The sequence below is a fragment of the Psammomys obesus genome, unplaced genomic scaffold (assembly GCF_907164565.1).
Source record: "Psammomys obesus unplaced genomic scaffold, mPsaObe1.curated_primary_1811, whole genome shotgun sequence".
In the NCBI taxonomy this organism is placed as follows: domain Eukaryota; kingdom Metazoa; phylum Chordata; class Mammalia; order Rodentia; family Muridae; genus Psammomys; species Psammomys obesus.
Genome location: NW_026596134.1, coordinates 9,414,295 through 9,441,896, shown reverse-complemented (window position 1 = coordinate 9,441,896; position 27,602 = coordinate 9,414,295). Strand labels below are relative to the sequence as shown.

At 47.4% G+C, this 27,602-nt stretch overlaps 1 protein-coding gene across 1 annotated transcript in view; it reads right to left on the bottom strand.

The window, feature by feature from the left end:
• The window catches only part of Lgmn (legumain), a 31,193-nt gene extending 7,565 nt beyond the window's left edge, over positions 1-23,628 (bottom strand). The window contains exons 1-7 of the mRNA XM_055593201.1: positions 23,521-23,628; positions 14,484-14,655; positions 5,389-5,486; positions 4,442-4,523; positions 2,756-2,841; positions 1,344-1,419; positions 486-548 (exon numbers count right to left, since the gene is read on the bottom strand). Of these exons, the coding sequence (XP_055449176.1) occupies positions 486-548; positions 1,344-1,419; positions 2,756-2,841; positions 4,442-4,523; positions 5,389-5,486; positions 14,484-14,627 (549 nt within the window). The 5' untranslated portion in view covers positions 14,628-14,655; positions 23,521-23,628. The remainder of the gene's footprint in view (positions 1-485; positions 549-1,343; positions 1,420-2,755; positions 2,842-4,441; positions 4,524-5,388; positions 5,487-14,483; positions 14,656-23,520) is intronic.
• Between the last annotated feature and the right edge of the window lie 3,974 nt (positions 23,629-27,602).

Here is a 27,602-nt window from a genome sequence, read left to right as displayed (position 1 = left end):
ACATCGGAGCTATACAGCGCTGAAGAGACTGGTTCTGCATCTGACAGTGAGTGGCTCCAGAGAGCCATGCCGCAAAGCGGCCATCGTTCTGCATCAACATCACATATGTCCTGCCCTGTATAGCTGCTACCAAGGATACAGAGAGAAGAGGGACAAAGTGGGAATAGCGACAAAGAGGGGCAAAGAGAATAAGGTGGTGGGTGTTCCCCCCCAGCTGTCCCAACCTGGTGCAGTCTCTGCAACAGCTAATTCACGGCCCCTCCCAACACCCACTGGGTCCAAGCTGGGGGTGAGACCCACACTGTGTTGTGACAAGCTCTCTAATTGGTACAGAGAATCCTGGGGCATCACTGGCCAAAGCTGACCAGGTAAAACACTCTCCAGAAAGCTCAAGGGCAAGGACAAGCTGTGCCAGCGTGGCCTTTGCTCCTGCTACCTTCCTCAGGCTCCTCCCATCCCCCAAGGCGCTCAGGAACTCATGTTACCTTCTTGTACATTTTGTGCTCATACATGTATTGAATAGTCTTGTTCAGGTCCTTGACATGAAGCTGAAAGGTAAGAATGCGAACATTCAGAGCAGCATCCAAGAAAAGCCACCAACATCTTAATAGTCCTTTTCCTACACAGCAAACCTAACCACGGTGAGCAGCAAAACCTAGAATGTCACCCCAGCCATCCCACTCACACCCGGAAAGACAAGAGGCAGCACCTCTGCACGCACAGCTTTGCCGTTGGTACCCTGAGACTCTCATCACATTACAGACACAGTTGAAGAGAGTCTCAGGATACCAAGGACAAAGCTGTGCGACTGTGTCTGTGATGTGATCAGCCCTGACTGACACTGCAGCATGGAGAGAAACAGCTAGAAATTACAGCCTTCCAGCTGCAACCCTCGTCCCCCAGCTGCCTACGACAGCGTTGACACCAACGCTAGCGGAACATGAGAAAACACACACTACAGCTTTCATCTCAACACACAGGCCTTGTTTTCTATTTTCCTTTAAATTTTAAAGATAAATAAAACGACCCTTTTCCTTTATCTCTAAAAGGTTAAGAAGAGGGCAGGGAGATGGCTCATAAGGGAAACGAGCTCGCTGCCAAGCCCGACGATGTAAGTTCGATTCCCAGGACCTGCAGGATGGAGGAAGGCAAGAACTGACTCCCAAAAATTGTCCTCAGACCTTCACATGTGTGACATGGTACATGTGAATGCACACATAAGCACAAAAAAATAAATAAATGTAAAAATCAATTTTTAGTGTTAAGAACACAGGCCCTGCATTCAACCTCCAGTATCAAACAACAACAAAAAACCTACAATCAAAATGATCGATAGAACTCACATCATCACTAGGAAACACCAGAATTCCGGTGGCTCCGTGGTCAGTGAAGTAAACGAACACATGATCCCGGGGACCACTGCCAAGAGAGGACAGAAGAGAGTGAGCCAGACAAACCACAGCTTCCCATTCCTGTTTCCGTGTCCATGCCTCTGAAAAGCTGCCTTCATCAAAAAATTAAGAAGCTCAAGCAGAGCTTGGTAGCACATGCCTTCAGTCCCAGCATTCTCGAGGTAGAGGCAGGTGGATCTCTGTGCCGGGTTCAAGGCCAGTGTGATCTATACAGGGAATTCCAGGACAGCCAGGACTACAGAGTGATAACCTGTCTCAAAATGCCCATATACCTCTAACATCTCATAAAAGTGTGACATAAAGAAATAATGAGCTTAGTGAGGGTCAGGAGTGGTAATGTATGTTGCAGAATATTTGATCCCATTGTAAATCCTAAAACTGTGAACTGTAAAACCCTGTTTCTTTGGTGTGGTTGAGCCCTAGCACATACCTTTAATTTAAGAACCTTCTGTTTATTGTAAACTGTGATTATTTTGGTGTAGTTCATCCACCTTTAATCCAAGAACATTCTGTACACAGGAGGTAATAAAGTTAACCCTAGGTCAGGAAGCAAGAAACCAGCTGACGGGGATTAAAGGGTAGGCGAGACTTTGAGTTGAGGATATTTAAGACAGCCTGGAGAAGAAGAAAGGGCTAGTAGCTCAAGCTCTGGCTTTAGCTTCGGCTTCAGCTCCTCAGCTCCCTGGCTCTTTGGCCTTGGGGTTTTTTGTTTTTGTTTTTTTTTTTTGTTTTTTTTTTTTTTTTTTTTTTTTTTGTTTTTTTTGGCCTTTTGCTCCTGGGCTGAGCTACTGAGCCTTTTGGGTTTTTTTCCATCCAGAGCTGAGCAGATAAGGAAGATCAGCTGGTTACTGTCTCTGCCTCTCTGAGCTAGCAGGTTTTCACCCCAGCATCTGGCTCTTGAGTCTTTATTGGTAAAATAGAACGGTTGGGATTTTCCTTCTTTTAAACAACAAGCATATTGACTATAATTCAAGCTAACTCCAGAGGCTGCAAGTTCAAAAGCAGCCTGGACAAATTAGTGACACCCTGTATCAAAAAACAAATAATGGGGGTTGAGCTAGAGAGAGGTGGCGAGGGGTACGAGGGGCAGGCTGGTTAGGGCTGTAGCTTAATGGTACATGCATGGTCATAAAGGAAAATAAAGAACTCATGAGGAAGCCCGGATCACAGGGGTATGTGGCAAAGAAACAGACAAACCATGACATCAGCTTTGTGAGACCTGTCCTGGGTCGGGACAAAGCCCACTCCTCACTTCTCGAAAGAGACGGGAGAAAGTACAATGACCATTTAAATTCTGTCTGAGGCTGCAGCTCTAAGTGTGGAATCCATGAAACAGCGGTTACCTCCTCAGGACTTTTCCAGACCCTTTGCCCTTCACAGCTTCTGCGTCGCCTCTCAGCACTGCGAGGAAATTCTCCGGAGTCACATCCTACGAGGAATTGGGAGTCAAAGCCAGATGCAGCTGTTACCCTCCAAGCACCTCTCACAGGAATGTGACAGACCCAGGGCACCCAGCTTCAAGCTCAAGAGCAAGCACTCCAACCCAAGGCCAGGATGACATTCCTGGGGGCCGGGGCCTGGGAACTATGAAAGGGCCATCTTGTCTGGAGTAGGTGGCAACTCAGCAGGACTTTCATTCCTTCTCAACCACTATGAAGTGGGGAACCCTTCCGTCAAAAGATTCTACCAGCACAGGAAGAAAATATTCCCTCAGAGAGGGCAAAGAAGCAGAAGTGAAGGTTTAGGGCCTTGGTTTGCCTCCTGCTTGTACCTCAGAGCCCAAGTCTCAAGGACACTCAGCCATTAAAAGCAATGCAAAAAAGAAAAAGAAAAAAGAAAAAAATACCCCTAATTCGACCACCTAGGTTTTAAACACATTCCTACAGACCAGTAGATCTCAGCCTTCCTAATGCTGTGACCATTTAATACAGTTCCTCATGTTATGGTGACCCCCAACCATAAAATTATCCCATTGCAACATAATAAATGTAATTTTGCTACTGTTATGAATCATAACGTAAATGCCTGATATGCAGAATATCTAATATGCAACCCCTATAGGGTCGCAACCCACAGGTTGAGAACCCCTGCTATAGACCTATATAGACCTATAGAAAGAAATTATCTTTTCAGATGGAATCAACTACATTGCCTATATATTAAATTTCCATTTGAATTTAAGAGCTCATAACATGAAGCAAAACTGAAAGAAATGTTAAGCTGTGGGCCAGTGTTTCTTTGCCTCCTGAGACAACCTTAGGAAGTTAAGAAAAAGAAAGTATAAAGACCATGAATGCCAATTTGCACAGTATGAATAAACTGGGGAGAAATGAACCATTTGGGGAGGAATGTATTAAAATTTTAATTTTTAAAAACCCATCTTCAGGAAAATCCTAACATACTTTGTGCTGGGTGCAAGCTGAGGAAACAAATTTCCATGAAAAAGCAGATAATCTTTAACTCAATTAACATCTCATGAAATTCAGGTTGTCACTGAAAAAATACACTATCATGTTTGACACATGCAAAGAGACTAGAGTCTAAACATCAACAAACTGTAACCTATTTTGAACACTTTCCCTGTTTGTTTTTTTTTTTTTTCCTTTTCTCTATTGAATTCCAAAAACTCAAATTGAACTAGAAACATTAGCACCTGCCTATGGTCCCCTTACCAGGGAAGAAGAAGCAGGAAAATTGCATGAATCCAGGAGTTCAATGCTAGTTTGTACAAAAAAAAAAAAAAAAAAAGGAGGAGGAGGAAGAGGAAAGAAAGAGAGATAGAAGAAAAAAGGGAGGTGAGAGGGAGGGAAAGAAAGAGACCCCATATCTCAAAAATCAAAACAATTCTAAGGCTGAGTATGTGGCCGTATGGGACAACACTTGACTAGATTATATGAGCCATGGATCCAGCCCCACCATCTCTCCAAGAAAATCTCTCACACTCATTTCTCAGGCTCACAAATAAAGGGATGGGGAAATATCAGTGAACTGAACCCCAAAGCCATGGCTTCAGGTAAGAACGCCCTCACCTCTCCAGTGTAATCCTTCAGGACTCCCTTGTACACGTCTGTGCCGTTCGGCCGGTTGATCACAATACCTGGGGTAGGGTTTCTGAAAATTAAAGGACATAGTTGCATCACAAAATGTGTCTCCCTGCAAAACTCGTCACTATGTGAACGAAGCTGACAGCTCTGCTCTTGAAAGCATTCCCTGAGGCTCAGACAGGCACCAATGCATGTAGTTTGGGTGGCTGGGGATCCCAGGGACCTGAACCCAAGCACCCCTGATGGGAACAGAGAGGAACAGAGATTTTAAAACCCAGGAGAGGAACTAAAGTGCACCTGCTAGAAACCAGAGAATCTTGGGGCAAGATCACGCAAACAACACTGCTCTCAAAACACAACGTAACACAAAGCAAAACTGAACACCTAAGGCTCGGGAGTCACTATCGGGGGAAGTGGGGAGAGTCTGCTGGAGCCCAGGTGCCATCTCACTATGGCGCAGGGTCCCTCTTGGAAGGGCACCTGGGAACTGGGGAGCCAGGAACTGCTTGGCTTAAAGCCACACCTGCCTTTTCCCAGTTCCCAGAGAACTTGGGAAAGTGCAAGAGAACCATGTGAAACATTAGACACAAGGCAAAAAGAGGCGTGGAAGGCGGTCCTGCACAGACTAGAACCTCCTAGAACAGGCTCCACCCCTCACAGGTTACAGAGAGGCTCCAACCCCAGGGTGTTGCTCTCCATCGGTGTTGCTCTCCATCACTCGAGGGTCCTGCTCTACCCCCTCGGAGCAACCCCTCCTGCTCATCTCCTGTTTCCTGCCACCCTAGAGCACCCTACGACATGCTGGGAGCTCAAAAAATGACATCCCTGTGGCCTTTCACCCAGGGTCGCTTCTGCTCCCAAACTGGGGCACTGACCGAAGAAACCCCATAAGCCTGAGTGTCACAGCCAAGTTCCAAGCACCACCCACTTACTCGTCCGAGTTGGCAATGTCATCATACATCATCACTATGATCTGCTCGTCTGGAATCCCATTTCGGTGAATGATCTGGTAGGCGTGGCACGCATCTGCCTGGAAGAAGTGTTTCCATCAGCTTTCAGATATCACAGGGATGGAAGCCCATCTGGGGTATGTTCTGTCTCACAGAAGACTCACAGTGACTTACTGGTCACAGTAACTGATTATTTTCTAAAACATTAATTTTTGTTTTTCCTTAAAAACAGAATGCCCCAGAGAAGGAAGCAACAGGTTCCCAGCTTCTGATTCACCAACTGTTCAGGCAGCTGAAGTCCCAAAGTCCAACCCAGGAGCCAAGCTTGTGTTACACCCCTGCTCTTTGGGAGTATGAGCAGGAGGAACAGGAGTTCAAGGCCAGCCTAAACTACACAGCAAGTTTAAGTGGCTGGGCTCCTGAGACTATCTGAAAAAAATAAAATAAAGCACAATTCAGGAATTGGAATGAGAAACACGCTGATTATATGGTGATGATAATGATAATAATAGTTAGAAATAATAATAATAGTTAGAAATATAGCTCAATTGGAGGAGTGCTTGCCTAACATGCTAGAAGCTCTGAGTTCAAGTACACTACCACACAAACTGAGTGTGTCAGGGCATACTTGCATTTGTAATTTGGGGAGTGAAGGCAAGCAAGAAGTTCAAGGTCGGGGGCTCAAGAGATGACTCAGCCATTAACAGCACTGGCTGTTCTTCCAGAAGACTTGGGTTCAATTCCCAGCACCCACATGGCAGCTCACAACTGTCTGTAACTCCTCACACAGACAAACACCCAGTCAAACACCAATGTACATAAAATAAAAATAAAATTAAAAAAAGGAAGATTTTTTTTTTAATCAAGGTCATTCTCAGCTAAATAGTGAGTTTGAAACCAACCTAGGTAACATGAAATCCTTTCTTTAAAAACATGACTATTATCACAACCTGAAACAAAAGAAAGAAATCAGAAGGAACAGAAACCATCCCTGTTGCCATTCTTCGAGCAATCATTCCTTGTTTCAGATGATGCCCTCTGTGCAGAATACCAATTGAGGTCGAAGGGGGAAACATAATTCCTAACCTTCTACCAACTGAGATTCACTGTATGCTCTGTAATTTGCAAAATATGGGTTAAAATCAAGCTGGGTGGGGGTGGCAGTGCATGTCTTTAAACCCAGCACTTGGCAGGCAGAAGCAGGTGGCCAGCCTACAGAATTCCAGGACAAAAAAGAAGGAAGGAAGGGAAAAAGTTAAAATCAGTAATCAAGATTGGAACAAAAGAACTAGTGTTCATCTTGGCCAGATTACCAAGGTAGGCAGGATTATCTGACAACCTGTAGCACTGGCACCTTGTGAATTAATGCTATTCAATAAGACAGACATATTCACCTGTGACATAGCAAGACAGACATCTCATGTTCATGAATCAGATTTAAAACTGTAAAAACCATCATTGAAAAACAGTTAGCAGCTGGGCGCAGTGGCGCATGCCTTTAATCCCAGTGCTTGGGATGCAGAGGCAGGAGGATTTTTGTGAGTTCCAAGCCAGCCTGGTCACACACATCCTACTCCCATCAGGTCTAAACACACGCTGGCTTCCAAGCCACACTAAGGGAGAATCCCCACCAATGGTGTGGATTCAGATGAGACAGCCACGGGCAAAAGGCGGAACAGTGTCTCACGCCGCAGCAAAGGTCGCCCAGGATGCATCACAGCTAGAAGAAAACGTGGAGAAAGTAACACAAGAGACTATGTTTAGGACTATGTTGAGTGATGATGTCACAGGTATGACACCAAAAACAAGGTCCACAAAGAAAAGAATGGATAAATTAGAGCTCACAAAGTTTAAAACTTAGTGCTTCAAAAACACCGCTGAAGGAAGGGCTGGAGAGGTGGCTCAGTAGTGAAGAGCACGCACTGTTCTTGCAGAGGACCTGAGTTCAAGTCCCAGCACCCGTGTTGGGCGGTTTACAACTTTCTAAGGCTCCAGGGGAGCCTCTGGCTTCTGTGGAAACCTGTACTCACATGCACATACTGACACATAGACACACACACACACACACACACACACAAAATTTAAAAACAGAAATAAACCTTTTAATGAAATGCTACTGAAGGGGTAGAACACTTGCCTAGCACACACGCAGCCCTAGGTACCATGCTCAGCACTGAAAAATAAAAACATGTCATAAAGAAAGCAAAAAGGGTCCTGCAGTGATAAAGTGTTGAACATGACAAGGGAGAGGACCTGAGAAAGCAGAAAAGACTGGGAAAGCCTACGCTGGCTAAGGTTCACATCCAAATGTAAAGAATGCTTGGCCCTCAAAAAAGTGTGTAAAAGCTGGAAAAAGCACCTTACCTAATAAGACAACGGCTTTAAGTCCAAAAGAAAGATGCTCAGCAGCATTAGTCACTGGAGAAATACAAGTTGTCACGTCCCAGGCAGACAGGCAAGAACAAGTAGCGGGTGAGGAACAGGAGCCTTCACACACACCACTACAGAAAACCTCTGCAGATATTTAACAATGCCTCTAGTGACCCTAGGTGTCCACCCAGGAAGGACACAACATTCACCCACCCACAGACCAGCACATACACACATGAGCTCAGCAACACGGTTCATGGGGGCAAAAAAATGAGAAGCAAGCCCAATGCCCATGAGCCAAAGGGACAAGCAAACTGTCAACACAATGGAATGCTGCAGGGCACCTGCTGCAATGAGGACTGCGCTCCATGACATCACCAAAGGGAAGACAGAAGCCAAAGACCACACTGTGGACTCCTGAACAGAGAAGTCCAACCAGGGACCAGGGGTATAGCTCAACTGGGAGAGTGCTTGCCTAGCATGCATGAGGCGCTGGGTTTGATCCCTAGCATTGCATAAAAATTGATTGTGTTGATGCCTGCCGTAACCCCAGCATTAGGGAGGTGGAGACAGGAGGATCAGAAATTTGAAGGTCATTTTCAGGTTCAGGCCAGCCTGGGCTACATGAGACCCTGCCTTTGATGAAGGTTCAGAAGGGGCAATTTATGCATGAAACAGAATGGAGATTAGTGGTTGCTTAAAAGCTATTCTCGGGGACCACATAGGGTACCCGGAGTGATGCTACTATTCTGGTGCTGGTTCATGGTAAGGTTTGCACAACTCTGTCAATTACTCAAATGACCCAGAGTCATGAGCCAGAAATGGATGAGATGGCACGGAACTAATGCCTTGGTTGAGGTAGGAGCTTTAAGAGGAACAGGGATGATGTGTCCTGGGTTGGTGCACTCCAGAGCTGCCCGGGGCCCGGCCCTCAGGACCACCATGACAGGGTGGTGCTCATTTCATCAGGGTTTAAACCCAGGTCTCCTGCCCATGTCCGTGCCTCTATAATCAAGGGTTTCCAAGCAGAGTTGGGGCTATGTGCAGGGTCGTCAGAAGTACTTGGCTACCTCCATATGTGTCAGTAAGTTCAAAGGGTTCTGCACTGAGTTAATATGAGATAAAGTGGGGCTCTATGAACTCAGATAATGTGCTAACAGCCCAACTGGTGTCTTCCCCGCAGACAGGCCACAGGAGGCGACGTTGGGTTGAGCGTGACCTCATCAGAGGGCACAGCCTCTGCAGTGAGCCGAGACTGCTGTGACTCAGCTCATTTCAAAGCTGGCACCGGGAGCTGTGGTGCCAGGCTCACTGAGGAATCGCGTGAGGAATCCTGTGATACTGGCACCTCTCCCCACATTTGCACATGGACAGTAGGCATCAGCCGTTACTAGCAGCTGGACGCACACTAAACTTGGGGCTTGGAGCGAAGGCTAAATATGGCCCATGTGTTGTATTTAGAGCCGGGGAAAGGCTTTCTAACTGGGTATGCCTGCCTCCCGGGTGCAGGCAGTTCCTCCCCTCCTGACCCACATCCTGCTTCCCAAGCTGCCTGTATCCAAGTGCAGAGGAGGAGGGTACTGAGCTGAGTGAGGTTCTGCAGGGCCTGGCCCAAGCCCAAAGAAGAGGCTGAGGTCTAAAGTGAGCTGATGTCACTGGTTCCCACTACACAGCAGGTAAGTATGGAACCACAATCACGCCTGGGGTCTGGGCAAGACCTAGGACCCTACAGATCGTCTGGCTACCCCAAACTCTCCCATCTTCACCACTGCTGGGCCCAACATCCCCAGCCAGCCCTCTCCCCGCACACCCTCTTCAGAGGATGTTTTGCTCTAAGACCACACAGCTGACCTTTGTCCCAGTGAGGACTAACTTCTACGACATTAACCTAGATGAAGATTTGGTCTAAAGGACAGACTAGGCGCCTGGCATTGCCTGCTGCTTCCACGCCCCGTTCTTCCGCCTTCCTAACTCCCTGCAGCCTGGATGCAGTCCCCACCAGTTCCCATTTTGACTCTCTGGACTCCAAATGTGTAAATATTTACTGCCTGGCCCTTCCTGGAAGCGAGTGAGCTGATGGACCTTGAGGCAGACCGGGGGGGGGGGGGTTTCACTGAGTGTGAGGAGGAGGGGCTAAGCAGGAGTTCACTGGTCGTGGTGCCTCACCCCCATTAGACTGATTTCTCTATCCAAAAAAAAAATTTTTTTTATTAGTCTGGCATGGTGGCACACACCTTTAATCCCAGCACCGGAAGGTAGAGGTAATCGGATCTCTATGAGTTTGAGATCAGCCTGGTTTACATAATGAGTCCCAGGTCAGCCACGGCTATAGAGAAAGACCCTGTATCCAAACAAAAGAATCTGTTTATTACAGAGTCTTACTATGTAACCCCACCTGGAAATCACTACGGAGTCTAGACTAGCTTCAGACTCAGAGATCCACCTGCCTCTGCCTCCTGAGCACTGGGATTGAGGGCGTGCACACCACAACAGCTTCCATCAAATTTCAGCTGCCTGGTTCTGTCAAAACAGAGAAAATGAGGCTCTGTGAACTTGTCCTTATACTCCAGCTCACTGTGCACTCACTCAGGCTCTCCCCATCTTCCCCATTCCAGTCTTTTCGGACTATGTGCTGTTCTTGCATAACCTCTGAGTCAGAACTAGAAATTCTTTTTCCTTCTCCAGGAACTCATGTTAACATAAGCATGTGACGTAACCAGACAGGACAAAGGCCACCACTTACTCCTAAGAAAAGGTCACACTTGAGAGAGAGCAGGCAGGTAACTAGCCCAGATGGCCCCTTTTTCTCTCTACAGAGACATCTAGAGCTGCAGTATCCAGCAGCTTATCTGGAGACAGGACCTCAACACTGGAAAACATGGGTTTGAGCCAAATGGTCAGACGTAGGACTCTCCACACTTGCCATTTGAAACACCGAGGAGATGCCTGAGGATTGCTGGGAGTTTCCAGGTCAAACTGATCTGTCAATCCAGGGGAACCTCGAGCCTCTATAAATACATCCATTTAAAACCTGCACAGGAGCCAGGTGGTGGTGGCGGCGTACACCTTTAATCCCAGTGTTCAGGAAGCAGTGGCAGGTGGATCTCTGAGTTCGAGGCCAGCCTCGTCTACAGAATAAGTTCCAAGTTAGCCAAGGCTACACAGAGAAACCCTGTCTTGGAAAACAAACAAACAAATAAAACACCTGCACAGGGTGAAGGGAGAGTCCTCGAATGACTAATCCTCCAGCGCAGGAGGTCCACTAGGAACACAGGCCCCCGTGCAGCCGCAGTTCCACCATCCGGTCCTGTGTGGAGACAGACCCGTGGCTGCAGCTACTTCTTGACCCTTGCTTTCTTTCCCACGCTCTCAATATTTCTTATTTTACCAGGACAACCAGCAGCCTTCTCTTAAAAAAAAAGGTTTCTGGGAGCCGCTGGGCATGGTGGCTCCTAACTGTAATCCGGCACTCAGGAGGCTGAAACAGGAGGATAGCTTTGAGAGCAAGGCCAGCCAGCCTGCCCAACAGTAGGAGACCTTGTCTTGAAAAAAAAAAGTCAACAAAGCAATAGTGCCACCATGAGTTAGACACCAACCAAGGCTACAACAACCAAAAAAAAAAAGGCTCTTGTTAGCTAAGGTAATGTTTAACCGGTATATTTTCCTAAATTGGTATGTAAAACCCACATGGCCAGCAAACCAGCATGCTTGCTATCTGTGGTCTGTGCTTAACTCATTTTTTTCACCCAGAGGAAAAGGAATCAGGCCTGATAACAACTTTTAATCGAGCCTCTCTGGTCAGCACACTGAGGCCATTCATGATGAGTAAGAACGTCACCTCTGCCAACCCTTGATGACATGAAGGCAAGCGCTCTGACACACAGAGTGTGTCCCTCTGCACAGTGTCCTTGTGCCAGCCTCCCAAAAGCCATCCCCTTCCTGTTGAGGAGCCAAGCACCTGTACCATCTAAACTGAGACACTCCAGGACTCACATATACTCTGGACTTCAATGAGTTTGCATCAGAAGAGGACACAAGGGCCATCGAGATGGTGCTACTGAAAAGGGTGCTTGCTGCCAAGTCTGACAACCTGAGTTTGGTCCCCGGGACCCACATATTAGAGAGAGTCAACACTTGCAAGTTGTTTTCCATACACGTGCTGCAAGGTGCTTGTGCCCACACATATAAACACATTCGCACACACATAAATAAATGTAACAAAAACTTTCTTAAAGAACGCAGGCTATCTCAACAGTAATTTCAATACCAATTACGTAATGAATTGATATTCATTTGGACATCTGGTTTAAATAAGATGTCAAAATTACTTTCCTATATATATTTTCTGTGTTTACGAATTTGTGTATAAGGGTGTGTGTGTGTGTGTGTGTGTGTGTGTGTGTGTAGAGGCCAAAGAACAATCTGGGGTGTTGCTGCTCAGGTGCTATGGTGGTCTGCATGAAAATGGCCCCTATTAGGCTCATATATTTGCATCTTGGTCCCCCGTTGATGAACTGCTTGGAAGGATTAGGAGGTATGGCCTTATTGGAGGAGGTGTGTCACTGGGGGGTGGGCTCTGGGGTTTCAAAAGCTCACACCCAGCCCTGTGTCTCACTGCCTGCTGCATCTAGATCATGCTTCCTGCCATGATAATGAGCTTACCCTCTGAAACTATGCGCAATTATTTATTTGTTTATTTGTTTTGGTGTTTCAAGACAGGGTTTCTCTGTGTAGCCTTGGCTATTCTAGACTTGCTTTATAGACCATGCTAATGAGCTCAAGCTCTGAAACTATACCCAAGCCACCAATTAAGTGCTTTCTTTTATAAGTTTCCATGATGGCCTCTCCTCACAACGAAAGAACAGTGTGTGTTTGTCTGGATGTGCAGTTGTCCAAGGAGTCCAGAAGAGGGCACCAGATCTCCTGGAGCCGGAATTACAGGAAGCTGTGAGTCGCTTGCTGTGAAAGCTGAGACCCAAACCCAGGTCTTCTGGAAGACTAGCAAGTGCTATTAACCACTGGGCTACCTCCCCAGCTTGCCCCCAACACCATGTTTTTGAGACATGGTCTCTAATTGGCCTGGAGTTTGTCACGTAGACTATGGGGGCTGGCTAGTGAGTCCCAGGGACCCACCTATTTCCACCTCCTTAGATAGAGCTGGGATTACAAACATACACCAGTATTCCTTAGTGTTTTGTGTGTGTGTGTGTGTGTGTATGTGTATGTGTATGTGTATGTGTGTGTGTGTGTGTGTTTCTTAAGTGGGTCCTAGGGGTTGAACTCGGCTTCTACTGCTTACATAGCTTGTATCTTACTGAACAGACTGTCTCCTCAGCCCCTGCTACATATTTTAGGCTTTTTCAAATGTGGCTGCAAGAAAAATTTCCATGACTCATGTAGCTCTTACTGGACTGAGTAGCTCTCAAGCCAGCTGGCCAGCTCTGGATCCTACCCCACCCCCTCCTTGCACCACACTGGGCAAAGTTCCCCAGGCCACTGTCCATCCAAGTGCTGGTAGATAAAGAGGAATTAAGAACAGGTCCAGCTCACAGCCCCACTGTGAGGATTAAAGGATCTCAGAATGCTCTGGGGAGAGCCTGCAATCCCCTGACAATCTATGCACCTTGCATGAAAAAAAAAAAAAAAAATCAGCTTTTTAACTAGGTCTGTTCTACAGACCAGGCTGGCTTCAGACTCAGAGATCTGCCTGTGTCTCTTCCAAGCACTGGGCCTAAAGGACACCCTGCTAAATCAACTTTTTTAAATGACAGAGTGTTATCATTCACATAGAAGTCAGCCTTTTAAATACAGTGCACTGCGAAGCCATGACCACTTTCTAATTCCAGGACATTCCCACTACCAGCAACAGTATCTAATTCCATGAGCAGCCAATGCCCCAGCCTCAGCCTCTCCACTGTCTAGGCCTTGTTGTCCCGGTTGGATTTTTCTAATGCCATGTAATGGAATCATTAAATGTTCGGTCTTTGTGACCGGCTTCTTTTCCTTAGCATGTGTTGCCGGTTCATCCATATTGAAGCACACGGACTACTCCATCCCTTCTGTGGCCAGATCTCGTTCCCCTCCCCATGCTGGGTAACGTGAGGGAGGCTGATAGCAGCACAAGATTTTACACAGACACGTCTTCATTCCTTTTAGGTCCACAGATCTCTGGATCCAGCGGGTAACTGTTTCCCCCTCTCCAGGACTGCCAAGCTTGCTTCCCCAAGGCCACCCTTCCTCCCAGCAGGAGGCTCTGCAGTTAACTGTGCTAGTCTCTCTCACCTCCACAGCTGACTTGCAGGAAACAGCAGGAAAGGTGAGGTGGAATAGAGACAGAGGCATAGAGGGCTGAGGGGCCAGGGGTGTGCTCCCCAGAGCTTCAGCCCCGCTGGCCTCTTGCCCTACGGCCCCAGTTAAGCTCTTAGGGTCCTTTCTGTAAAATGAAGGTGTCAGCCCAAGGGCTCTCACCTGGTAAATCTTACACCCAGGACACGTGATGACGTCTGAATGCATTTTGAGATTTTCGAGTTTTGACGGGCAGGCAAGCGATGCCACTTCAGATATACTACAGACCCGAAAAGAAAATAATGCCCAGTTCCGAAGGCCACTATTGTGGGAGAGGGAGGAAATCCCGCATTAGACTAAGGCAAAACCGTCTTCCAAGATGGCCACAAAGGCGGAGGTGGTAAGAAGCTTTGGTTTCCTACCTGGTGCCGGTAATTATACCAGCCGTTGGAGCCCGCCACGATCACCACCCAGTGCTTGCCGCCATCCTCAGGGTCATCCACGCCAACGGGAACAGCTCTAGCACCCAGCGCCAGGCTGAGAAGCACGGCCACTTTCCAGATCATTCTGCACGCCGGCGTCTGCTACAGAAGGCTGGAAAGGGAAACGCAGAGGCGATTTTAAAGGGACAAGAACTGGCGGAGATAACATCACAAGCACCTAGTGTCAGGAGGGGTCAGCTGCCTAGTCGGGAAGAATGTGCTGAGGGTAACAATTAAGACAAGGAAGAGCTTCCTGGACCTTTGGACCACTGCTGGAGGGTAGGGGTTGAGTGGGGGCTGTGTCAGCCCTGTCCCTAACTCCCAAAACTACCTCCAAGAGTCAGATGTGCCCATAACCAACCAATATCCAGAAAGCACTTGGGCCAACTTTTCAAGCTCCTACCACAATTCAGAACACAGCAGATGACAACCCAGAAACCCCTCAACTTTTTGTATGAGAGCACACACGTGACCTAGCCGCGCATGGAAAAATGTGCAAAGCAGACATAAAAATTTAACAGGAGTTTTTTTGCTGGGTGGTGAGTAAAACAGGGCAATCTCTTAAACTGCCCCCTTTGGAGATTGCTTTTAAATTACAAATATCCAATACATAAACAACAGTGTGAATTCAAGTTGCAGGAAGGGACACAGGGACAGAGAGGGACACTCACCCATGTTAAGATTCTACAAGGCCAGACACCAGACTTCAAGGTTATGGAGTTAAAAATGTTGCAGACTAGAGCCAAATTACCTTGGGCTATTTTTAGCCCTGTGAAAACCACTCATTGTTTTTCACTGTGTCTAACCCAACATCCTTGTACTTATCAAAACCTTACAAAGCAGCCGTAGCAGACAACTACTAGAGTCCCCCCAATCCAAAAGCCAAGAATGTCGTCAGGTTAGCACCTGAACCCCACAGAAGTGACACCCCCTTTGCTGTCTATGGTCCCCACTACTGTATGTGGTAAATCCTTTCATTCATGACTTTCTTCGTTTTGTCCCTAATGAAAACCACATGTAACCACTTCCACATGTGACCCCTGGGCCACGGTCATTCATATTTGGCTCCGGAATAAACTCTTACTCCCTCTGAGGTGAAGGCTGTTTTTGTGTCAGCAATAGTGATGACAATTTAAGCCTAAGCGTGAGCCATCTGGATAAGCTATAATCCAACTTTTATTCCTGTCTTCTACTGACACCTAACAAGTGCCTGCATCTGTATACCAGGCCGGGCAAACATTTTCATGTGTTTCACAAAAATGAGAGGCTGAGAAAAGGCACTGCTCTTGCGAAGGACCTGAGCTCAATTCCCAGCATCCATGTTAGGCAGTCACAACTGCCCTTAACTCCAGCTTGGGGGGCGAGGGATCCCTCCTCCAAGCTCCACATTAACTTACATTCATGTGCACCTACCCAGGTACATACATACATATAATAATAAAAATAAACATTTCACCGGTGGTGGTGACACACACCTTTAATCCCAGCACTTGGAAGGCAGAGGCAGGCAGATCTCTATGAGTCCAAAACCAGCCTGGTCTACAGAGCAAGTTCCAGGACAGCCAAGGCTACACAGAGAAACCCTGTCTTGAAAAAAAAAAAAAAAAAAATATATATATATATATATATATTTTTTTTTTTTTCTTTTTCAAAAAAGAAACAAAGAAAGGCATGATGTGAGATATCCAATGTTTCTGGAGAGTTCTCTTTGGCCAAACACCAGCCCTATGTGCTCTGGATTCCTGGCCCTCTAGTTTCTGACCCACAGACTTAATGCTTAAGGATGTACCCAGCCTATACTATACTCTAATGCCACAACCTGTTTTGTATTGTTTTGAAACAAATGTCTTGATGTGTTTCCCAGACTGTCCTCCAACACCTAGGAAGCAATCCTCCTGCCTCAGCTTCCAACAAAGCTGGGACTGCAGGCATGTGCCATCATACATGCTAACGTCAAAACCTCGAAAACATTTTAACCACACTAAGTGGTAAAAAGGCCATATGCTGGCCACCATACATTGTGACATTAGCCTCACCCTGTGTCCTGAGGCTGTTCTGAAATGACCCACCCAGGCCTGCAACCCTGTGATAAGACGTGAGGACTCAGCAGGAAGGAGCCTTCAAGGCTGCCTCTGCCTGGCTTCTGCTCTCATGAAAACTCACAGGAGCTAAGGCACGGACTGTCTTTAAGCTGAAGAAACCCCATCCCCTGGCTTAACCATCCCAGTATCAAAAAGAAGAAGGAGAGGAAGGAAGCCCTGTGTCTGCAGAGAGAGGGAGAGAAGTCAGTGTGCCTGAGGTGGTTCCTCCAATGAGGCCACTTCTCGCATCCGTTCACATGAGGCCCTCGTGTGGTACAGACTGTGGCCATAGGCCAGGACCAGGAAGGATTCACAGATGCTGCCAGCCTGAGGCGTCACTTGGATGCAGAGACCTCAACAAGAGCCCCACAGGTTCCCATCCTCCTTGGCCCTAAGTCCAGCATCCTGGCACCTGGGACTAAGATGCCCGGCCACTGCCAATATCTCAAGCTCGAACAAATTCTCAGTATGTAAACCTCAGACAGGGCAAATTACGGTTCCTTTTTTTTTTTTCCTTCTTCCTCTCTCCCTCTCTCTCCTTCCCTCCCCAATTTCTTAACTCAGCATCCCACGTCTCAATCTTTTCCTCCTTCCTACCCCCCTCTCTCATACCTTAGCATCCCAAGTACTGAGATTACAGCATGCACTGCCACGCCCAGCTTGAATTCCCAATTCTTTCATTGCATTGCAGTGTTCATGGATGAGTAACTAGAGTCAATGCTCCCAGATCTGCCTCTGCCGTCGGTAACTGGGGTGTGGGAGAGTATGATATAGAACAGATAAGGGTGGTGATCTGCTGATCTGTTAATATGTACGCAGGGAGGCTCCTCCGCAGTCCTGAAGGCCTAATGATGTCTGAGGCATTATCAGACAAAGGGCCAGGGAGAGGACGCCAAAGTGCAGAAGCACGTGTCCCCAGAGCTCTCCACAGGACACACCGGAAGGTTCCTGTGACCACCAGCACGCTTCTTCAGCCTGAATTCATTCAGCTGCCCAAAGGCCTCCCCAAAAATGGAACCAGCAATGCTTTTTTGTAAAAGGCCACACAGTAAATATTTTTTCTTTTGCAAGCCGGGCCATCTCTAACACAGTCATTGGACCCTGACAACGGTATCATGAAAGCAACCACAGACAATGTGGAAGCAAATGAATATGGTTGTTTGAACAAAGCTTTATCTATTAAAACAAAAACAAACAAAGAAAACAAAACAGGTAGCAAGTATGGCCTGGAGGCCAGCTCACTGACGTTGCCCTGGGAAACATTATGAGCTCCTGACCCCAAGTACAACCTGAATAGCTATAAAAATTTCCCATCAAAATCAGCAAACCGGTCCCTTGTTTACACATCAGTCTCTGCTGAATTTGGTTCTTATGACCTAGTGCCAAAGAGGGACTCAGTCCATGGGTGGCACTGATATGTGATTTTTCACCTCAATATTAGGGGGAAAGAAACAAATAAAATACACATGGCTTTCAATGTCCAAAGTTTCCAGATCCACAGATTTAACCAAGCTCGAATCAAAAACACTTCGAGGTGTCAAGGGGGCGGTTCAGTGGGTCAACCTCTTGCCCCAAGTGCACAGGACCTGAGTTTGAATCAACAGAATCTGTGTCAAAGTTGGGCATGGTAGTCCTCGCCTGTAATCCCTGCGCTCCTACAGTGAGATGGGAGAAATAGCGAAAGATGGCATGTAGGTGGCCGGGTGTAGGCAGCAGCGAACCACAAAGAGAGTCTGTCTTAATCGAACTAGAAGGTGAGGATCAACACCAGAGGCTGTGCCATGACCTCCACGGGCACCTGCGGCACGCACACACCTGCACTCACACTCATGAATGTGTGTACACACACACACTACAACACACCACCGACACACAGTAGGTATGTATGCATGCATATGTGTTCATCTATGCTGAACTTGCAATGGCCTTTTTTCTTGGCACTATTTCCAGAGCAGAAACTGATATTGCTGGATATCTGATCACCCTGTGAATTCCAAGATTTACTGGAAAAACCTTTTTCTAGTTGTGGTCTGGCTCAACCCTAGCACACACCTTTAATCCAAGAGCTTTCTGCTTGAATACTGTAAACACAGCTAAAGTCAACCATAGGTCAAGAGGCAGATCAAGCAACCAGTTGACAGGAAGTGAACATATGATTAAGAAAAAAACAGTGGCCCAAGCTTGTAATCCCAGCATGCAGAGAGGCAAAAGGAGATGGATGGCTCTGAGTTCGAGCCTGATCTACAAAGTGAGTATAGGTCAGCCAAGGCTACACAGAAAAAACCTGTCTCAAAAAACAAACAACAACAATAACAACAACAACAAAAACCCACAGAGAAAGTAAGAGGGAGTCAGGAGGACAGATAGAGAGAAATATAAGAAAGGGACATTCAGTTCGAGGGAGTTATTTGAGATGGAGAAGGGACATTCCTTCTGGGCCATCAGCTAAGGAGGAGAGTCAACGGATGCTTTCTCTGCCTCTCTGAGTTAGCGGGCTTTCAACCCCAGCATCCTGCTCCCAAGTCTTGATTGGTAAAATAGAAGGACTGAGGCTTTGTTAACAATAACACTAGGATGACAACTATCTTAGCACCTGTGAGAGTTCTAGTTATTAGAAGTCATCCAGTATGGAGTTAAGAGTTACAGGAGGAAAAGCCTAGGCTGTATACAAATGATGCTATTTCCCGTAAAGGACTTGAGCATCCTATTTAGTATCCAAGGGAACCTTGGAAACAGTCCCAAGGACACTGGTAACAGTCAGTGCCCAACCACACTGTGAGCTGCGGAGCAGACACAGCCGGTCTAGCCACCCCCATTAGCTGCACTGTAGCAGCCATTGAAACCCAGCCTTTGGTATCTTACATCCTTCTCAGATATGTGTCGCTGTACTTCTGGGCAGGAGCAGCAGGCAGAGGCCTGCCATGGTCTCTTTATTCACTCAGCCTCACGGTGGCTGTGAGCACACGTTGCTCCTTTCAGGCAGAGGAAACTGACTGGGAGAAGGGGAGAAACTTGCAGATGAGTGACATGAACCCGGCTGAGTGGACTGTGCCCATCCCACTGTCATGCACCTGAAAAATCCTGGTGGGTCCCATGACCATAGACAGCAGCAACAGCTCCAGGCTGGGACCCAGAATAGGTCTTCAGCTCTTCCCACAGGACACTCGTGACCTCTCACATGCTATTTTAAGGCTTTAGTGAAAGCTCTTGTGTGCCCCCATCATGGAGACTTTTAGCAAAACTCCCTAGGTCAACTGACAAACCTCATCAACTTTCCTAGTTGCCAAAGGTTCATCCTTTGCCATTCCCACCTTGACACTGTTCAACTACAGGGCTAGGCCAGGAAGTCAAATCAAGGACTTGATTCAACATCAAACAACTGACCATCTAATGGGCTTAATTCAACTAGGGGCACCGGAACAGAGTGAGCATTCTAGATAAACTGTCACGAGCCATACAAGTAATACAGGCAAGGTCTTGGGGCCATCTAAGTAGCTAGGTCAAGTTCAAAGCCTCCCATGACATCTCCATCACCACAGGTGTGACCTCTCAGTGTCTGCTACCACTGGATACTGGTTCTGGGTCAGATGAGGAAGCCCAAGCCAAGCCAACAAGCTAGTTTGCTGATGACGACATCTTTGAAGAATTTTCCAAACAGGCTAGTCTTCATCATACTCTGTTTTCTAGAGGTTAAAGTACAAGTATTCTGTGAACAGCTGATAACATGGAAAAGGAACAAAGAGGCGGTGTGGACACTCCGCTTGTTTTTGCTGCTTTTTTGACATACGGTGTCATTATAATAGCAAAGACTGACCCAGGACTCACAATCCTCCTGCCTCCAACTCCAAAATACTAGGAATACATGTGTGCAGAACTACCTCCGGCCAGCTAGGGCCATTTCATCAACCAAACTTTTTTCTTGCTGTGTTGTTTTTTTTCTGTTTTGTTTTATTGTATTGTAGTCTGTTGTATTTTGAGATAGTCTCAGGTAACCTAGGTCAGCCTCCAACTCCCTACGTAGCTAAGGATGACTCAGCATTCTAGAGCCTGTGGGGGGGTGTTGCACCTTTAGTCCCAGTGCTCAGGAAACAGAAACTGGCAGACCACTTGAGTCCTAGGCCAGTCTGGCCTACAGAGTGAGTTCCAGGACAGCCAAGGCTACACAGAGGAACCCCATCTTGAACCCCCGTCCCCTCAGCCCCTGCAAACAAAAATTCTAGAACCTACTGCCTCTACCTCCCAAGTGCTAGGATCATAGTATGCCGTTTACCCAGCCTTGTTTTGAGTTGCTAGGGATCAAACACAGGGCCTCGCAAGTGCGATGACACAGGGACCACCACTCCCTTTCTATAGTAGGAGGACAGTATGAAGGTCTCAGTCTCAGGTCTTTTGGTTTTCCTGTTGAAAACTAAGGTAACTACATCCTATCTCAAGTGAAACCATCTTACTGCATGAGTTTATCATATTCCTCAACTAGGAGAATTAGAGATTTGGTGATGAGCCAGATTCTAGACTACCTAGCCTTTCTAGGCCCATCTAATTATGGTTCCATCAAAATTACTGTCAAGCTACTTCCTGTGGATAAAGCTATGCAAATAATGCCCATGTAGACATGCAAATGGGTTCTAACTAAGGGAAGCTGCATGAACTTTCTTTGACCCCCCCAAGCCACCCCACTCTCATTTCACACTCCAATATTTCCAGTCTACAGACAAGGCTGCACTCTGGAGTTCCCTCTGAACCAGCTGTAATAATACCTCAGCAGGTTTTTGTTTCTTTTCTTATTCTTTTGGAGACAGGGTTTCTCTGTGCAGCCTTGGCTGTCCTGTATTCACTTTGTAGACCAGGCTGGCCTCAAACTCAACACTTGCTTCTGCCTCTCCAAGTGCGTACGCCACCGCACCCAGCAAGTTTTATTATTAAGAGAAACTCTTAACACATACTCATTTTTAAGATGTGTACGGTGATAACTTCACCTTTAAAAAAAATTATCTTTTACCATCACAGAAACCACAAGCATCTAACATATTCCTAAGCAAACAGAATCAAAGCTGTTGGTAGGAGGCCTCAGTGACATAACCTCCAGTGAGAGAGTGATAGCTTAATACTTGTATTTTCTTTTCTTTTTTGGTTTTTCAAGACAGGGTTTGGTTTTTCTGTGTAATAGTCTTGGCTGTCCTGGACTCGCTCTATAAATCAGGCTGTCCTCAAAGTCAGAGAAATCCACCTGTCTCTGCCTCCAGAATGCTGGGATTACAAGTGTGCACCACCACGCCCGGCTCAGTACCTATATTTTCAATGTCACATCATATATATAATGGCAGATCTGGAAGATCAAGAGCCAGATGTCCCCTCACTACTGTCACTGGAGCGTTCACAATGCTGTGACCCAGTGCTTTACTCATGTGTTTCTGACGAGCCACTGTGCTCCCGGCCACGTGTAATTATGTACCAGTAGCTAACCAGTTTGTTAGCTACTCCCAAAAGTCCTCCCCATTACTATAAATAGCAAATGCTCTGTGAGACAGCAGCCAGGTTGGCCCAGCAGCAGCCTCCTACTTCTCATGCACATCACGTCATCTCTGACCATACCCAGCAGCTCCACAATGAGCATCCTACACCATCCAGGCCCCTGTGAAAGCCCCCCAGGGGGTATGCACAGCAATATCGATCGTCCTGGGCACAGTGTGGTGCACTTCCTAACTGGCCTCGAATCTCCTTCTTCCTACCACAACTGTGACTCCCCTGGGTACCGGGATGCCCTTCTGGTCTTCACTGTGGCCTTCTCTAACACTCTCTACCCTACAAAACCTGCAAGATAAAGAGAAATGTACACTAAACGCAGCTCACTGGGTATTCAGGACAACATCCAAAGTCCCCACCCCACTAAGAGGCCTTATCGATGCACTTATCCTCCTGGACCAATTCACTCCACACATGTAATCTCTTACTCCTGGCAGGCTCCACAGTTACAGATTCAAAACACTGTCCACAACTTTGCCTTGCTGTCTTCCAAGTAAGGCGCACTCCTCCTCCATCCCTCTAGCCACTGCCAATCGCTCCAACTTAACCCCAACTTCACCCGACTCCGCTCTGCATGAAGTCGTACTTCCTCCCAAGCGAGAGGACTACCTCTATGCTTATCAAAACAAACTCATCCCAAAAATGTTAACAAAGACTATAGCATGGTGTCCCAGTCCTGTAATCCCGGCCTTCAGAAAGCTGAGGCAGGAGGGTCACTGAATTCAAAACCAACCCGGGCTACATGGCGAGACTGATGCTCTGTCTCAAGGCAAAGCCAAAACCAAAGCTTACTACAGCCCAATAAACGTTTGTTTTGCAGCTCCAGAGTGAAGAATATTCCAGTCGCTACAGATCACGGGGCGAGTCTCAAACCCTGACCACTCATTTACATCTATAAACGGGGCACGCGACCTACCTTGCATCCTCCAGCTCTTAGCGTCTTACATTAGCTTGCACAAAATAGTCCTAACCCTAACAGGGGCCGCAGACCACACAAGGCTGGCTTTCACTTTCAAGGTGGATGTGAGCCACTCTGAAACCCACCAGCCCTTCTCAGAAGGAATATTTGGGGTATTCCTGTACTGGTATTTTTGTTGAGATCGTGAATGGTCCCCTCTCTACGGGTGCAATGGTCCAAGTTAAAAGCATCAACAACCACGCCCGGGACTGAGGCAGGCGCTATCTGGCTGTGGGACCTCAGCGGCTCCTCCTCCTGCCTCAGTTTTGCCTTCCAGGGAAAAAGCAAAGCGTACTCTCGACACAAACAAGCCTAGGGCTGGGAGCTTCCAGGAGGGAGACACGACTCAGACAGGGTTGGGGGATAGAAAACCTAGCCAAAAACACGTAGGTCCTCCCGGAGGTCCCCGGATTACCTGGGCGGGTGACCGCCGCGGTGACGGCCGAACCGTGGGAACTCCGGGTGTCGCGCAGCCTCAAAGCAGCCTCCTCCAGAATCCGCCCTGCTGAGATTGAGCTGCACCGCCACCGCTCCCCGCACTCGAGCTACCTGAGCACCCTGATTGGTGAGGTCTCGGGGAGTGGCGTTTAAGACAACCAATAGAAGCTGAGATTGAGACCGGCGAGCCAGAAAGACTACGAATCCCAGCGTGCATAGGCGGGGCTTCGTGGTCCCGTAGGCGGGGCTTCAGACCCCTGTAGCCAAGAGGTTGGGACTGCGCCGGTACAGTGAGGTAGGCTTGAACACCTAAGTGTCTGGGGTTTCTAGGAGCAAAGGGAGCTCGCGCGAACAGACTTGTCAGCGCACTGGAACTGGACCATCAGCGCACTGATGCCTCCCTATATTCCCTCCCCCCAAGGACTGTCGTATTGTGTTGGTCTGCCTTGGCCTGATCACAACACCCACCACCCGCCTCCCCAACCCCCAGAGATGGGTGGCCACCCCAGCTTTACAGATAGTACATCTGACAAAATCAAGGAGCTTATTTTTTTTTTTCAAGCTCCCAGAACACTTTCAGCGGCGGAAGCAAACCTTAGCAGTCTGGTTCCTGAATTTCAAGATCCTAATCTGCTGTTATGTCTCAAGGGTTGAGCATCACAGTGAGGTGGAGAGAAAATAAAATACTGTTGTGTACAAGCCCCAGGAGCTGTCGCTCGGTAAATTGAATTGGGTGGACTTAGTGTTTTAGAGTTCATGCACTCTGGCCTGAGTATAACAGGACCAACTTCCGGGGCTTTTTCTTTGATCTTTCAGTGTGTGTATGGGGGGGGGGGTGTTACACTCACATACCTGCAGGTATGTGTAGATATGTATGCATATGAATGCAGAGCCCAGAGGCTAACCTCAGGGACCATCCACTGTGTATTTGACTGTGTGTGCTTTGGTTTGCTTTGTTGTTGTTGTTGTTGTTTTTGTGTGTGTTTTTTTTTTCTGAGACATGGTCTCTCTATGTAGCCCTGGCTGTCCTGAAACAGAATATGAAGACCAGCCTGGCCTTGAACTCAGAGAGAGAGATCCTCCTGCCTCTGCCTCCCTAGCATTGAGATTAAAGACAAGCTTCACTATGCCCAGATCCACCTTGTTTTTTCAAAAAGGGTCTCTCATTTGGCTTACTGATTAAGCCAGGCTGCTGGACAATAGTCGTGAGGATCAGTCTTCGTCCTAATTCCAATGGTCAGATTACAAGCATGCCCCATCACACCTGGGTTTGTTTCTGTTGTTTGTTTGTTTGTTTGTTACGTGTGTTCTGGAGATCAAATTTATGTTCTTATTCCAGCAAAGTATGTACTTTGCCAACTGACCTATTTCTCCAGCCCTGAGTCTTTTTTCTTTTTTTTTCCCCAGTAAGTCTGAGGCTTGACAGCCCACAGCAGGCCTCCTCCTTATCTTGGTTAATAAGCTCACGACCACATCTGTCAGCTTAGTATTATCTCTGGCCATTTTCAGAAACAAGGAGCGTTGAATATCGAGAGACTGTGAGGGCAGAAAAATGAAGATAACACCGACTCTTTGAAGAAAACATTTGCCTGTTCTTGGCCTTAGCATAGGCCTACATGGCCCAGGATCACAACTTGGAAGTGACCTTGGGTTTCAAGTTAAGACCCATGACTAAAACATGCTTTCAAGTCTTCCACCACCGTGAGTCTGCGAAGCTCATTCATCTTCTCATTGAACACATATACCAGGCCCCTTTAAGTGCCACGTGTAGCCAAGTGTCCAGATAAGAGGATTTTGTTGTTTCCTCCTGGAAATTCACTGTCTAGAAGGAGATACAAAAGTGTATCCTTAACTACTCTCTATTTCGCCCAAAGAAAATGGTGGACTCTGACTGTTGAAAGGAAAATGGTGTCTTGTAGCCTGATATGTTTAGACAATGGGCCTGGGACAGCCCCTTTGCTCTCCTTCAGCAATAGTTGAGCTGAGTGGATTAGAAGAAAAGGCACTGCAAGTGATATCCAATGGGAGAAGCCGCCAGGGGTTGCCAAGGTGATGGTCAGAGAGCCTAGAAGACTTGCAAGGTGATGTCAGAGAGGTCTGGCCCCAGGCCTGGGAGCACAAGTGAGCTCTGCTTTCAAGTAGCCTGGATTCAGATTTCAACCCCATGCCCAGTACAAGCTTCTTGTTCTGAACTAGTTCCTTGTCTTCTCAGTTTCCCCCATATGGGACATCAGCTAAGTGGCCCATAAATATTGGGTTCCATGACCCCTTGGGCAGTGGGTATAAGTTATGAATTCTTTTTTCTTTTTCTTCCCCAACCCCCACCCCAGACAGAGTCTCTCTGTGTAGCCCTGGCTGTCCTGAAACTCGCTCTGTAGACCAGGATGACCTTGAGCTCAGAAATACCCCCCCTTACCTCTATCTTCTGAGTTCTGTAGACCAGGATGACCTTGAGCTCAGAGATACCCCCCCTTACCTCTATCTTCTGAGTTCTGAGTTCAGGACTGCCCACCTACCCTGGCATATAGCTTGAGAACTCTATTGAGAAAAACAGAGTTGTTGGTAAAGTTGAGTGCACCTGTAAATCCCAATGCCCGGAGACTGAGGCAATGGATTCAAAACCAGAGTAAGCTACAGAATAAAACCCTGTCTCAAAAAATAGAGAGGCAAAATAAGGAAAAGAAGGAAGAGAGGGAGGGAGAGAGATGGGAAAGGAAGGAGAGAGGGAGAAAGGAAGAAGGGGAGGAAGGAAGGAAAGAAAATGGAATCTGCAACCTTGGGAAATGCCTTCACTCTGGTGCCTGCTCATGGCATTGTTGGATCTCCTCCTGCCTGGGGGCTGCCTCCCAGCAGCCCACGAAGTCAGGAGGGGCAGGAGATGAGACTCACGCCTGGAATGGCTGTCGAGAACTGTACAAGGATCACACACCCCAAAAACAGCTGATGGCTAGTTCAACTTTAAAGCCAGAGAACAAAGGTTGTATACCCCTTGCAGAGTGGGTGGGGAATCCAAGAACAGATGGACATAATTGGTTGGAACTAGGCACTTCAGGAATGCTTGATTTGCATTATACAGCATGATCCTGTCAGAAGAATAGAAACTCAGTACCTAATTAACATATAGACACAGGGAAGGGAAAGCTAGCAGGGAACTGTGTCAGAGGCCACTTGTCAAATGTGGTTAGGGGAGTCTGTACCTACAGACACTCTCCAGATGAAGTGAGGCAGAAAGCAGGGGACCCCACCAAGGGGAGGGAGTTCTGCCTTTAATGCAGAGCTCATAATGGCTATCCAGTACAGGCAGGAACTGTAACCTCAGCCAGCAGGGTACCTCCAACATGGCATGACAGCACAAGATAGGTGTTGAGCCAATGGAAAACACTACTGGCTCAGGCAAGCACCAACACAGTCCCTAGAGGCAAGCTGGCTCCAGGCTCCCTGCAGACACATAGGCACGGGGAGCACCCCAGCAGAATTCTTGTCAAAAAGGCTCTGGTTATGTCTCCAGCTACCATCTTAGGGTCAGAGGTTGGTGATATCAAATGGGAAAAGGTGATGTCAGAGCGCAGCAGCCTGCTGACTCACCAGAGATGTACAGACGGCCATTTCAGAATAAGTGTTTTGAAAGACCATCAAACGGTGGGAGATTGATTGAGGGACTGAGATTATTCAGAAGCAGAGGCAGTTGGATCTCTGAAAGTTCAAGGCCAGCTTTAATTCCGATATGTAGAGAGACCCAGTCTCAAAAAACAAACAACAACAAAAAGATTCTACAGCAGCAGGAGTTGGGGAAAATGTGAAAGCTGTGGGTTAGGTTCAGAGCAGTTTCTCCACCTCAGCACCATGGACATTTGGGGTATGTGATTCTTTGTTTTGGGGAGAGCTGTCTTCTGTAGAGGATGCTTTGAAGCATGCCTGGCCTCTAGCCACCTGTACAGATAGCACCCCTCCCACAAGTTGTGACAAACAAACAAAAAAGCTGTTTAAGAGAGGCAACACGCACACAAACACCACATACACCACACCATCCTGTTTAGATCCACCAGTTCAGAGAGAGGG